The following is a 14,104-nucleotide window of genomic DNA, read 5'->3' as shown; positions in this document are numbered from 1 at the left end:
CGCCACTCTCGGGCCATGTCTCGATGACGTGTTCAGAAGGTTCGGCCCCATCTCTGTGCGGAACCCTTCCTGGACAGCCCGCCCATGACACCATCCATCCTTTGGTTTGTTTGTCTTAAAAGACGGTCTTTGGTGTGATGGGTTTACTATCACTTAAGATTGGGGGGGGGGGAGGCAGAGATAGCCTTAAGGAGTAAAAATAATCATTTTTTGTGTATTAAAAAATGGTAAGAAAAATAAACAAAAAATATCCCAAATCTAAAATTCTTGACTGCTTAGTTGGTAGTTCTGGGGACTGTCAGTGAGAAGGACGGTGAACAGTGGTCTTCAAGCCCCAGAGGGTGGCCCAGTTCTGACTTGTCTGTTTCCTGCCGGCCTTTCTGGACTTGGCGCCCCAGCTGTGAAATGGGACGAGTGTTGAGGACCCACAATGACCAAGACACAGGAGGTGCTCACAAAAGGAAAGAGATCCAGACGTAACACACTGCCCTGAGGCAGTCAGACATATCTCCGTTCAGCTTGGTGGGTTGTTTTGAAATTCAGCCGAGGAAAGTACAAAAGTAGGCTGTGAGATTCAGAACCCCGGGGTGTCTGTGTTGTTAATGAAGGTGTAAGCAGTGTTAGCCGGGTGGGTCCCCAAGCGCACGAAGTAAAGAACCTCGCCATCCCGTGTCACAGCTCGAACCAGATCTCTACCTGTAAGCGTCTCACCCCTGACCCAGCTCTCTCCGCGTCGCTCTCCTCCTACTGGTTACAGGATCCCAGGGACTGAACTCGATGGTGCTCAGCCCACCCCCGCCCCGCCCCGCCCCGCCCCGCCCCCTTCCTCTGCCGTCACCTGGGGTGTGGTGCCTCCCTCGCCGCCCCCAGCTGCCCGGCTCCTCCTCGTCGTCCGGGAGACGCTGTCCACGCTGACGCTGACGCTGACGTTTCCACGCCAGCCCTGCCCCTGCAGGACCCCTCCCAGGTCTCCCCGCATCCCCTCCATCCTTCCTCCGCAGGAGAGCGCTCCGTAACCTAAACCTGACCGTGTCATCCTGTCCCCGACGACGACGGCCTTGCCCAGGCCTGGGCCCTGCGGCTCCATCTCCCTCCCCAGCCTGCTTCCTTTCTGCTCTGGAATGTGTGGGGTCCTGACAGGAGGCCTTGGGTTTGCTCCTCGCCCAGCACGCTCAGATGCCACCTCCTCCAGGCAGCTCTCCTTGGTCAGGGTTCCTCCTCCAGGGCGCCGCCCTCCCCTCAGAACCTTACCTGGGGGTGGAATGATACACCCTGTGGGGTTCTTCCGCTTCTAGCAGGGGCCGCGTCAGCGTTTGCTCTGCTGCGTCCCAGCCCCTGAGGCCCCTGGCTCCTCCGAAGGCGCTGGTGGTCTGCGGTGCTTTCCTTCCCTCTCGCACCCTTGACAGCCCCCCACCCGCTTTCCCTGCACGCGTCCCTCCCTTCCTGATGTAGCCCCAGTGCTGCCGTAAGATCATGCAAGCTCCCTGGCTTGATGCCCTCACTCGTCCACCCCACTGCTGTCACCGACCTCAGGACCCCGCCCTCCAGCCACGCCCGGGCTCTCACGTTCGTGGTTCTGAATCTCTCTGGGAAAACACTCACTCCTCGGGGCGGCTGGGATGGGCTTCTCTATGGAGAGCCCCCTCTGGATCTGTTGACTTAGTTGCACACCATGCCTTCACACAGACATCATGCTTCTTGTGGCGGCTGCTCTGTCCGTCTTGGACCCCCAGCACCAGACAGGCACTGGGGGTGCTGGGGGAGTAAGTGACAGGGTGAGAAGGGACTTCCGGAAGCTGAGGTCTCAGCTCAAGGGTCAGCCTGCTCGGGGAGGGCTTTGCGGAAATTCTAGGAGTATGGATGTAACTGATGTGAGAGTCCTTCCCGAGGCACTTTGAGGATCCGATGGTAACAGAAACCCAAAGTCACAGAATTGAGTCTTTAAAAGCACCAGTGACAAGGCTTTTGCCTCTAAACAGAGGTTCTACTTAGAGAGCCCTCCCAGGGTCAGTTCACAGCCCTACATCCATCTGCATCCTCAGTGCTGATTTAAGGGAGCCTGGGGGTCGCGAGGATAACGTGCCGGTGGCCGCGCTCCAGGGGCCTGGGCGGTGTCCCCATGGCCTCGGCTCGAGGGCCTGGGCATCCCGGGTGACGAGATGCAGCCACGGGGTCCCCTGTCCAACAGGCTTCCCTGGCTGTCAGTTTCGTATTTTTCACGGGGCAGCAGATTTGTGTTTGCTTTTCCCTATGCAGAATTTTGAACACACACAAGAGCAAGATACTGACCCAGGCCCGGCGACCCAGACAGCCCAGGCCGGTCACACCCCACCTACTTGCAGCTCTCCTCCTCTCGAAACAAATCCCAGTTATACTGTCTTAGAAGCATTTCATGAAATATCTTTAAAATAGAGGGATTCTTTCTTTTTAACGTAACGCCATATCACACCTACAAAGGACCCCAAATCCCTTAATATCATCAAATATGTAGTCTGTGTTCAAATTTCCAGTTGTCACATCAGTGTCAGAACTTTGTTTTTGTTTATTAGCTTGTTGACTCGGGATCCAAATAAGGCGACACCTTGCGGGTGGCTCTTTGGTCTGCGATGGCTTGGAATCTGCGGGCTCACGTTTGCTGAGGTTATAGAGCCGTGTTGGATTTTGATGTCTGCTATTGGCTGGAATTCTAGAACTGGAGGATATTTCACATTTGCCTGGCCTCTAACCATGGCGGTAGACGAAGTGAGAAAATGCCCTAAAAGTGCAAATATGATGGGTGTTGAAAACAATTTCAGTGCCTCTCTGGCCCAACGCCTTCCAGGTCAGCTTGGCCATGTCTAGCTGCCCAGAAGGTGCCAGAAGGAACGATGGTGCCAGGGGACCCTTATGGTCTCTGACTGTGAGCCCCCTTCCCGCATGGGATCCTTCTGCTGCAGCAAAGGGCGAGATGTGTTGTTGGTGGGCGGCGCCGGGAGGGGAAGGAAGCCCAGCCCACGCCGAGCAGGCCTGGAGCCTGGCCCTCCAGCCTCTCTCTGCCTCATGGTTGTCCTCAGAGGCCGACTCCTACCGGCTGGTTCTACAGCTCAGCCTGGGAGTGCGGAACGTAGGAGGGTCTGGGGACGTGGGGACTCTGCTCGTTTAGCCATGAAGACCTGTACCTGTATGTATGTGTCTGCACCTGCACCTGTGCGGATACCTACGTCTGTACACCTACATCTGTGTCGTCTGCTTAGGTCTTTGTCAGCTGTATCTGTGTACCTACATCTACACCTACACCTACATTTATCTGTGTCTACGTCCATATCTGTGTCTGCATGTCTACACCTACAGGTACACCTACACTCATACCTATACCTACGTCTGTACCTCTGTACATCTCACATCTGCGTCATCTATTTATGTCTGTATCTGTCTGTCTACATCTACAGCTACACCTAACCTATACCTACACCTATATATCTATACCTACATCTGTACATCTGTACATCTACATCTGTGTCATCTATTTATGTCTACATCTATCTGTCTACATCTACAGCTACACCTAACTTATACCTACACCTATATATCTATACCTACATCTGTATCATCTACATCTACATCCATACCTGTATCTACGCAGCCCACCAGCTGCTTTGCTGTTGGATTTCCATAATCATCGGGGAAGCTTAGCTTTTTGTCTTCAACGATGCCCTGAAATTCCACAGTAATCCCCACAGACCTTCATACCTTAACACCTGCAATTGATTTTTTGCAAAGTGTCATCTGTGTTATAAATGGGCCAAGACTTGAATCTGTCAAAAGTTAAGCAGTTTAAATTCCACTCCTACATATGAAGGAGTAGGAAAGAGGGAGAAAAATATGAAAAGATGGGATTTGCCCTGCTGTCAAAATAGTAGTAAGTCTGCAAGTGAATAGTGAAGCCAGAGGGAAAAGGAAAAATGGAAAAAAACACCAGTATCCAGAGGAGACTCAGTTGAGGCATATAGGCTTACGTAGAATGATGACTTTAAAAAGTTTTACTAGAAGCGCTAGCTGTGGATACTGGTTACGTCGGAGCTGGTTTCAGGCTTCAGATGAGCTTGCAGGGCCCCTGCCTGGAGCTCAGCAGGGGCAGGCGGGCAGAGCGGCACAAGCAAAGGCCCCGCCTGCGTCAGGAGGCTCGTGGGCACCTGAGGGGCTGAGATGAGGCTGGAGGATGGGCAGTGAGCGGTGAGGTCTTCCCCAGCAGATGTAGGATGGCCCTGCGGGCGCCAGCGGTGTGTGGCGAGGTCAGAGTCCGCTCTCCTGGGTTCTCTGCTGCCCGTGGAGGAGGGATAAGGGGACCTGCAGTGGACGGAGGGGACCGGCCAGTGGGCATGCTGGCCGTCAGCACCGTGCCCACCTCGCTCTCTGTGCCACGGGCGGCGTCTGTGCTGCAACCTGGGCTGGACTGAAATCTGAGTTCGGCAGTTGCACCTCGACTGCTGGGGTGAGGAGTCTGCCCTGGCGAGGTCTGGGGTCAGCCTCCGGGGCCCGGGCGTGGGACGGGGGAGCCAGCAGAGGGCCACCCGCTGCTTCTCGCTGCGGGGCTGAGCTGGCGGAGGCCGTGTGTCCCGAGGAGGCTCGGTGGAGGATCCCCACGTGTGGGTGCCGCTGGAGGTTAGGGCCGCCGGAGGGGCGGGGAGGAGAGTCAGGAGAGGGGCTCCCCGGGGGAGATGTTCCCTCCCTCCCCCCACTCCTCCCGGACCCTGATCCGCGCTCCGCCACATGGGGGACACAGCGTGTCTGGGTCGCATGGAGTGTCTTGGAAGCAGGTGAGAATGACCATCTCAAGAGATGTAGGAAAAGCCTTTGACAAAATTCAACTTCCTTTTATGATAAAAACTCTCAACAAGGCGGGCATAACGGGAACATACCTCAACGTAAAAAGGCCATGTATGACAAACCCACAGGTAACATCATACTCAGTGGTGAAAAGCTGAAAGCCTTTTCTCTTAGATTGTGCTACTATTGACTTTTGCTTTGTGGTTACCATGAGGCTTACATAAAACATATTTACAAGTCTCTTTTGAGTGGATAGCAACTTAACTTTGAATGCATACAAAAGCTTTACATTTTTATGTTTTTGGTGTCAATGCACTTTTTATAAAGGTGACGCTCGAAGACGTTGTATACTTCGATTTGTATTAAGCGGTTGGCAAATTTTTTTTTTCCTGGAGAATAAAATTGTTTTGGATAATATATTTATTCAAATATATTATGGAGAACATATTTGTTAAAATTTTGAATATATTTATGTTGAGAAGCACAGTCTCATCTTGATGGTAAAAAATGCCAAGTTGTTAGCAGACAACAGTTTTTTATCTATTTATGATTTACCTGTGAAGAGTAGATGGTTGTTAGCAGTTTTTAATAAGAGTAATTCAGGGTTGTCAGAGGCTCGAGGTGAATTTGCCTGTGCTCTGCCATGCCGGGGGGCTCCGCCCTCACGGGAGCTCAGTGTGTCTGCCCAGATTGTCATAGGCTCGCTCACTCACGCTCTGCAAAACGGGGCCTTCATTCGACTCCTGCGGGAAAACGGTGGTGCGAGGCCGGAGTTGGGACCTTGAATCACTGTGGTGCCTGCAGCATTGTCCTCGTCAGAAGCGTCACTTCTCTGCACCGGGGAGAATTCCTGTGGGTTAGCAAAAACTTTAACTACCTTACAGGATTATTTAAAAAGGTAAACATCGTTATTTGTTATAATGATGGGTACGGCTAACTAGAATAATTGGTGAATCCCGTGAAAATCTCATTTTATTGATTGATTTCAAGTATCATCTCATCAAAAAGATTTCTATCAAGGTTGACTCGTTTTCATTTTGTGATCCATCACTCATTTGGTTCCCAGCCTTTGGTGAATTTTCAAATAAATAGTTCACAGTGAGGCAGTGAAGCAGCAGAAGCCCAGTCGGCTCTTGGACGCAGAGTCCCAGGCGTGAACGTGGGGCTGGTGGGAGCATCCAGCCCCGTCGCCGCGTCCCGTTCTCAGCTTGCTTTCACGTGTCTCGTAAGTAAGAGACGATATAGCACTTGGAAAAATAAGACCTGGAGAGGTTATGGGTGCAGACGCTCTTCAGTCTGGTTGGGCTAAAATCCAAGCAGAGGTGCAGCAGTCGGGGGGCTCACTCCACAGTCGGGAAGCCGACATCCCAGCGTTAACTTGACATTTTCCGTTTCCATCTTTCTTTGGGGATTTACTAGCACGCTCTCGGGCAAGGGAGTTAATTTCCCGAGTCTCAGTTTGCATCTCTCTCAAGTGAGGTTAGTACGGGGCCTTCCTCCCAGGTCTGTTGTGAGCAGTGAGTGAGAGAATTTCCATGGAGTCACGCACGGCCGAGGGCGGAGGGACGCCTTCCAGAAGTTTGCACGGGTCCTAATCTTTCTGACCCTTACGCCGTTTTCACTAGTCTTTATTTTCGGGGTGGCCTCCGAAGCTCCCTCATCGCCTCCTCATTTTGGCCCCTTCCTCTGGTCCAGCAGTGACTGAGGACACCACGGCCATCGTGGGGCTGTGCGTGTGGCCATCAGGCTCTCCTGAGCATGGGGCGCGGCCGCCCCTCAGCGGGCTTCCATCGAGGTCAGGATGCGGACGCAGTCCATTGCCCCTGTTGGGCTGACTTAGTGGCTCCCAGCAGCAGCTTTGTTTAACTCGGTTAAACAGCAGGAACGTGTGGCTTCAGAAAGGAAGTGCCTTAGTGAGGAGGCCCGGCCCAGCTGTCGACGGGAAATCCTTCCTGCCGCTGACGACCAGGCGGGCAGAGGACCCCACGGCCGCTGCTGGCTCTGACCTCGGGCTGCTAAAAGCGCCCCCATCGCTCTCTTCCAGGCGGTGCTGGGCGTCCAGGTAATCAGGGTGGCAGCTGTCACAGGCGGGCCCATGAAATTGCACATGCTGTAACCGTCCATTGACTTTTGAAATGAACTCCAACTGCTTTCTAAGGAAGTTCAGACCATGAAGTGACAGCTGATGGCCACATAGTTTAAAAATAAAACAGAAATAACTGCGTGCTTGTTTTGAGTGCAATCAGCACCCTCTCGTGTGTCCGACTTGCACAAGAACGGAGCCGCTGTTGTCCTGAGCCATTTGCCCTGCCTGCCCGGAGCCGTGACAGCGAGATAGGAGGGGCTGACGGGGTCACCGCGCGGCTCTGGTCGTCGAGGCGTCTCCTTGGAGAGCGAGCCGGCCTCTGAAAACATTCTGGGCTGGCGAACTTCATCATTATCTTCAAGGCGGTTTTAGATAATCTTGTGATGGAGGAAAATGTTCAATTTCTGGGCTGTGAGGGTGGAAGAAGGTAGGGCCAGGAGGCTCACGGTGGGCCTGACATCCACGACGGAGGCTCCGCGTCTCCTTACAGTACCCCTTGTTGAAGACAAGCTAGGAAACGGGGTTCGTGGAATCTCGTAGCAACCTGGTTGGGAAGTTGGTTTGTGTCTGGCAGGGGCATAGGCTTTGGAGAGAAAAAACAAGATAAGAGCTGGTCACACCCTCAGCAAGCCTGCAGCTTGTGCACAGAGATAGTACCGAAACACGAGAAATCCTCAGAGACCTTTGAAAATAAGTGGCGTGCTGGGTGGTTTTGAGTCAACGTGCAGAGGGAGGTTCAGGGAAAGGAGGGAGCCTCGCGGCCTTAGGGGTGAGAGCTGGTGGGGCCTGCTCGGTGGCCAGGAGCCGGGGAGGGGGGGGACAGGGCCCTGTCTTCCTGACGCCGGGCTGTGGTACTCTTACCCCCTCTGATGGGGCGGGATTGCTCCTGCGCACTGAGCTGGCACTGTGGTCAGCACCGGATGGCTCCCTCGAGACCCGTCCCCGGCACCAGGGCGCAGGTGCCCGCGGGGCTGCCGTGAAGCCAGGCCTGTCCCTGCACGAGCTCGGGGTCCCAGCAGACTTCATGTAGATGCAGACGCGCTCGAGCACCAGGCTGGCTGAGGAACAGACGGACCTGACCTGCAGCTCCTGGCAGGGAGGGTTCCGAGTGGACTCCTTCCCCGGTTGGCAGCTGACCTCCTGGCAGGGCTGAGATGCCAGCTCTGAGAGGTGTGCCTGGGATTCCGTGAGTGAGGGGACGGGGTAAAAGGGCCCGTGTCTGCACCACATGCACACACGCCTCTTTAAAAACATTCTTATTTTAAAACCTCATAACGTGAAAGCCTCTGGAGAGCGTGTTTGGGAGGTTTGGGAGACGCGTCCACCCTTGATGGGAGGGTCCCCAGCCCTGAGGGCTACTTACTCAGGAAGCAGGATGGTGGGGGGCAGCCCCTCAGTTGCAGACCGGGACCGACCTCTCCTTCCTCACCTTACGAAGAACGGCTTGGAGGCTGGAGAGAGGGTTTGGAGTCCCCAGCAGGGGTGTGGTGAGCGGGCCTGGCACAGTCAGTAAAAGTGGCGCCACTGGCAGCAACCGGTGTCCCCACCCAAAAATCACATTCCAGCTCCTTCCTGGGCTGGCGGCCCCGTCTCCCCCCAGGGAAGAGGTGGGTGTAGCGTGAGGCGCCGCCGTGGGCGGCGTGGCTCCCAGCCCAGACCTGCCGCCAGCTCGCGGTGGGACTGGCTGATGGCAGCCCCCCGAGCGGTTCCTCCACTGGGTGACAGCGTCTTCCGAGGGACGCGGCGGTCAGCCTGGGAATCTCGGAGCAGTCGCCCCCAGTCCCGTCGCTGCGCCTGCTTCTCTGCCTCTCCTCGGGGCGCAGAGACGTCTGGAATCCTCCCCCGACGCCAGCCGACCTCACAGCCCGTGTCGACGTGTCTACGCGGGGATTCGGCCTCTGCCCTTCCCGAGGCGACCCCCTCGCCCCTGGTCTCGCTCACCTGCTAGTCGCTGCTGCCCGCACACCTGAACCATCTCAGCAGGCTGCAGGGCCTGCCCGGCACCCACCTCCACGGTCCCCGCCTCTGGGAGCCCCCTTGGTTCCTTCTCGTGCCCTGTGCCCCCGCTGGCTCTTAAGAGTCACGCGGTCCTGGGACAGCCCATCGGGCACCTCCTGCATGTTCACCGCCCTCCACTCACAGGGTGCGGCCGGGGCTCCTGCCGCCCTCTGCGGGGGGCGAGGGGGCTTGGCACCTGGGTCCTCGTGGTCGTCCCCCGGGCGTGTCTGTGTCCCGACCTCCTCTTGCCATGGGGACCCCAGTGCTGGTGGATGAGGAACCGCCTGATGACCTCACAGACCCTGTTTCCGCGTGAGACCACATTCTGAGGTTCCGGGTTTAGGACGTGAAGGTGTGAATTTTCGGTGACACAGTTCAACCCCCAACGACACGATCCCTTTCTCTTGTTGGTGACTTTGCTGCTTGTGTCCCCACTTGGATATAAACCCCAAGAAGCAGCTCAGTGTTTGTTGCTGAATTTCCCGGGCAGCGCCCGGCACCCAGTGGCTTTCTTGCACATTTGCTGAATGAATGAATGAATGATAGGCTGGGACGAGAACCCTGGCTGTCGACGGTGCTCACGTAACCGCAGGCAAGTTCTCCTCTGAAGGGCTCTGACGGGCTTTCATGGGCAGCGCCTGGGGTGCGAGACAGGCTGGGCTCAGGGACCTGAGTCACACGCGCTGCTGGAGGTGCCCCCCTGGGGGCGCTGGCCTTGCTGGGTGTCCGAGGCTCCATGCTGCAGCACGTGAGCCCCTTTGGGGAGTTGCTGCTGCTGGGCTGCCCTGCCATCCTTAAAAGTGTGACTTTTCAGTATCCTCACTGGCGCATAACTCATTTTAGAAGTGAATCCGGATCCATTTAAAGACATGCGTTTGCTCCGTACGTTTGACGCCCCTCCTGAACTTGGATTCCTGGCCTCCGCTCCTCCACCCCCCCCCATCTCCATCCCTGTCCCCCGCCCCCCGGCTGAGATGAACCACTTGCCAGTTCCTGGGCCCATCACGCTCCCCTAACAACCCCATTCGCATTGTACTGTTGGTCTCTTGCTGGAAAATGCAGGTGATTCATCACGGCTGGGGAGGCCTCTGCCCCCCCGGTGCCTGCAGCCCAGCCCTGATGTGACAGGGGCACAGCCAGGGCAGTTCTCCGAGCAGGGTGGGAGGGCGAGCTGCGGGGGTCCCTGCTCCTCGGGTGTGACAAGCCCACCGCGTAACCCTGTGCTCTCCCCGCAGCCCGCTGAGCCCAGAGAAGGGGATGGAGGTGCTGGAGGACGTGGCGCGTCTCCTGGACATGCCGGCGGGTGTCTTCTCGGACATCGCGTGAGTGTGGGCGGGGCCCTGGGCGTCTTCTCCGTCTGGTGGGTCCACCGTGAGCTTGTGGGGTTTGCTAATTGTGTCACAGAGAAACTGGTGAGGGAAGAAGAGGAAGGAAGGGTCCAGTGGGGTTCAGGTTGGTTCTGTAAGCGCAGCTGAAACCCGAGCGTCCTCAGAAGGACTATAATCCCCTGAAAGAACCCCGCCCCAGGCTTCAGGTCTCCCCGCTGCACCAGGAACCACCCGGGAGGCTCTAGACCGTCGGGACGGCCTGGCGCCCGCAGGCGAGCCAGGGCCCCGGGGATGGTGCCCCAGCTAATGAGGCTCTTCTGGCAGCTCTGCGCACGTGGTGGCCCACGGGGACAGTTATGGCCACACAAGTGTTTACCGAGCGCTGAGTGCCCGGGTGGGGTGGAGAGCAGGCGGGGGTCCTGCTCTGGGGAGCTGGGCTTCCAGCAGAGGTGGACACGTAGACAGAGCCGGAGAAGGTCAGGCGCCTTCCGTCCTGTCCCCGCGAACAGAGGCATGAGGCCAAGAGGGAGGAACCTGGGGCAGGAGACCCCACCCACGGCGGGGGGGGGGACGTTTACATGGGAGGGTCATGCGGCCGTCGGAGCCCGGCCGGGAGCCCAGGTGGCCTTTGTCCCAGTGCTGGAGCCACCGCGGATGTTCTCCAGGAAAGTGTCTTTCCAGCCGCACGGAGAACGAACCACAGGGGACCCAAGCGGAGCCCAGGTGCCGTGGGGCCGCTGAGGTCTCCAGTGACGGGCCGTGGCCTCGGAGGAGGAGGGGCGGTGGGAGGGGCGGGTGTGAGACGAGTCACCCGCTGGTAGAGGGTCCATTTCTGTGTTCCGTTAAGCTGCACGCAGGCCCCCGAAGCCACTTGTATTCCCACCTGTAACGTCAAGGGTCCTTTACAGCTGTCCTTTGTCAAATCGCATTGATTGGCTGTGCGTCCGGCACCGCTCCTGTGTGCAGGACCTCCAGGAGGGTCTGGTCATCAGACTCAGGCCCTGGAGTGGGAGGGCCTCACGCAGCCCAGCGGGGAGCCGGTCCTGCTGACCGTGGCCGCTTCCACAGGCCCTTTGGCCCCATCACGGTCTCCGTGTGGCCCAGTAAGCAGGACAGACGGCCTGAGCCAGAGGTCCCGACTGTTCCCTTCAAAGAGGAGGAGGGGGTCCCTGGAGCTTCCTGCCCCGTGTCTGGCTCCCGTGGGCAACTCCCCGGGCCGCTCACACCACTGGGTCCCCACGGGCTTGGCCACTGAGGACCCAGCTCAGGTCCAGTGGTCCCTGCTGCATGTCTGCCAAGCACGCCTGGCACACTGACCGCACGGCGTGGGTGCGTGTTACACACACGCATGACGGAATGAGTGATGGACCCCAGTGACACTGCACCCCTTCCTCTGTAGAGGCGGCATTGAATGTGGCCCAGGGCTGAGGGAGGGAGGGAGGGAGGGAGGGCGTGGGCGCCTCCTTCATCAAAGGCAGGAACCTCGTGCGAGAACTCCAAGGCCTCACGTACCAGGCAGAGGGGTCCTGAGGCAGGAGCTTCCAGGAGCAGCTGGTGGCCTGCGGCACTAGGAGCCCGTCCTCGCGGCTCAGAAGTATCACCTGAATCAGCTCTAGAGTGGGGCTCCTCAGGCCCACGTGGGGCTGTGTTGATTGAACCTTCATTATCTTCCTTCAGCAAAACCCTCCGTGGTGACCAGGCAGCAGGCGGAAGGCAGAGGCCCCAGCCCCAGGCTGTTTCCTGGAGACGTGCCCTCTGCTGCCCCCCTGCCGCCCCTTGTTTCTTAGAAACCTTCCAGATGGGATGGAGGCCGGGGCTGCCCCCCCCACTGCTGCCACGGTGGGGTTTGAGGGAGGGTTGGAGAGGAAAGGGAGCTGTGGGAAGTGGCGTCAGTCCTGGGGGGCTCCAGTGGGAGGGCTCGGGCCTGGGGGGCTTCAGGAGACGCTGCCTAACCTGCCTGGCACCCCCTCTGGCCCCTCACCTGGGTCTGCTCCTCACTCCTCGGCTCTGTCCCTCCAGACACGCTACCTCCAGGTTTGGAGACTCTGGGGACACAGGGGTGTCCTGGGGGGCTTTCCAGGCTCGGAAGCTGGGCCGGTTCCCAGACCAGCTCTTTTGTAGATATCACCTGCCAGTCTCTTTCCTGCTCGGGGAACGGGGGCTTCCGACTTACCCCGGGGCCATGCTGGACCCCGCTCTTTCAGCCTTTGGGAGTCTGGTCCAGGGCTCTCACGTGACTAAACCCCTGAGGGGCCCTTTCCCCGCAGCCTCGCCTGGGCCTGGAGTTCCCCGTCTGCCCTCAAGTCTGCTTCTTGGTGCCCAAGCCTCGTGGGAGCCCCCGTCCTGCCCAGTTAACGCTTGTCTCGCACCTCTGGGTATTTAATGCTGTACGTGGTCTGTGGGGGGGGGGGTGTTGTGTCCCATGCCGCACACACATGTCCCGTGTGTCGCCCCCAGGACCCAGCACGTGAGGACGCACACCAGCTGCAGGGACTGACCTGGGGTGGGGGGCCTGGGGGGACGACCGCGTGGCCAGCACTGGGCTCTGCGTGCCGCGGACGCTCTCAGGGCTGGTCATCGTTGCAGGAGAGGAAAGGAGTCTGCCCCACAAAGCGGCACTTCCAGGACCGTCTGCGTTTTTATGGAAGTACTAGTTATGCTTAATATGTTTTGTTAATGGTTATGTAGCTGTCAAGCAAATTTCATTATTTCTTATTACATCATTAGGAGCCATTAAAACGGCATCAGCACACTGGTGTAATTACGCCGGCAGACGCATGCCGACCACAGCTGTGGTTTATAATCTCATCGTGGCTGTCCGGGGCGGTGCTGATTGATGCCGCTGCTCTGGGCGCTTAGTCGGGTGGGCGGCGCTGCAGGGCCTCGCGGACTCCCAGCCACTGGGGGCCTCGGCCGAGCCTGCAGACCAGCTCAGGCAGCGCAGGCGCCAGCCGCATCCCGGGTCCCCCTTCGGATCCCCCTTCGTGAGCCCTCATGGGGCAAGAAGCGGCGTGATTTCCCTTCCGTGTGGTCGACTGCGCTGGCGAAGGGCGGTTCCTGAAGACGCAGCGGGAATTCACAGCCTGACACGGTCGCGAGGTCCTGTGCACAGGCCAGGTCAGCTGGACCCTGCCGGAGCCCGGCGAGGACGCGGCGCCCCCGTCCCGTGCCCACCGCCGACCCTCCACACCTCCCTCCCCATGTGAGGACCCCTGCAGGCTTGGAGGATTCTGGAAGACGTGTTTCAGTTTCCTGGAGCAGAGTTTGTACTTATTTGCCTCCTGTCTTGTTTCCCTGGCGACTTGCCAGAATTGCCCCTGTTTTACAGCTGGGCAAACCCAGGCCTCGGAGGTTAAAAGGCTCAGCAGGGTGACAGATGGTGACACAGGATGTGGCTGTGCAGTGGACACTCTGCAGAGGCTTTCACATCCCCGCTCATTAGAGCAGGTGCTGGGGAGGGGGCACCTGAGCTCACGTCGTGTTCGGCCATAAGGGGTTGGACATACCCCGTGCAGCGGGGTGACCCTTCCCTCGCTGGTGCCAGGGTCAGGGCTCGGCTGCGCAGGGGCTGGGCCGTCACAGACCAGGTGTCAGGTAGGGAGCTGGTGACGACAACACGGACCCTCCATTCAGGGCGTGCTTTCCACGCTAGGCGGTCCCAGGGTCACGGGTGTGCGTCCCGGGGTCTCATGTGTGCATCCCAGGGACATGTGTGTGGCGTCCTGGAAGGAAGGAAGGCCCTGGTGCCCCGTCGGCCTCTCCCGCTGGTCCCGCAAGTGTTGGGGCAGGTGAACAACCCCTGTGCGCTCCGTCTTTGGGAAACCAGGGACGTCCGTGTGATCTTTAGAGAAAACCGTCGGCACCTGAGGGAAGATTAGATTTGGGG

At 58.1% G+C, this 14,104-nt stretch overlaps 1 protein-coding gene across 1 annotated transcript in view; it reads left to right on the top strand.

Annotated features, from left to right (window-relative positions):
• The window catches only part of PTPRN2 (protein tyrosine phosphatase receptor type N2), a 684,054-nt gene that overhangs the window by 270,595 nt on the left and 399,355 nt on the right, over window positions 1-14,104 (top strand). The window contains 1 exon segment of the mRNA XM_068550211.1: window positions 10,126-10,212. Within this exon segment, the coding sequence (XP_068406312.1) occupies window positions 10,126-10,212 (87 nt within the window).

Source organism: Eschrichtius robustus, chromosome 8, assembly GCF_028021215.1.
Source record: "Eschrichtius robustus isolate mEscRob2 chromosome 8, mEscRob2.pri, whole genome shotgun sequence".
Taxonomy (NCBI): domain Eukaryota; kingdom Metazoa; phylum Chordata; class Mammalia; order Artiodactyla; family Eschrichtiidae; genus Eschrichtius; species Eschrichtius robustus.
Note: the sequence above shows the minus strand (reverse complement) of the source record. Positions and strands in the feature narration are given on the sequence as shown.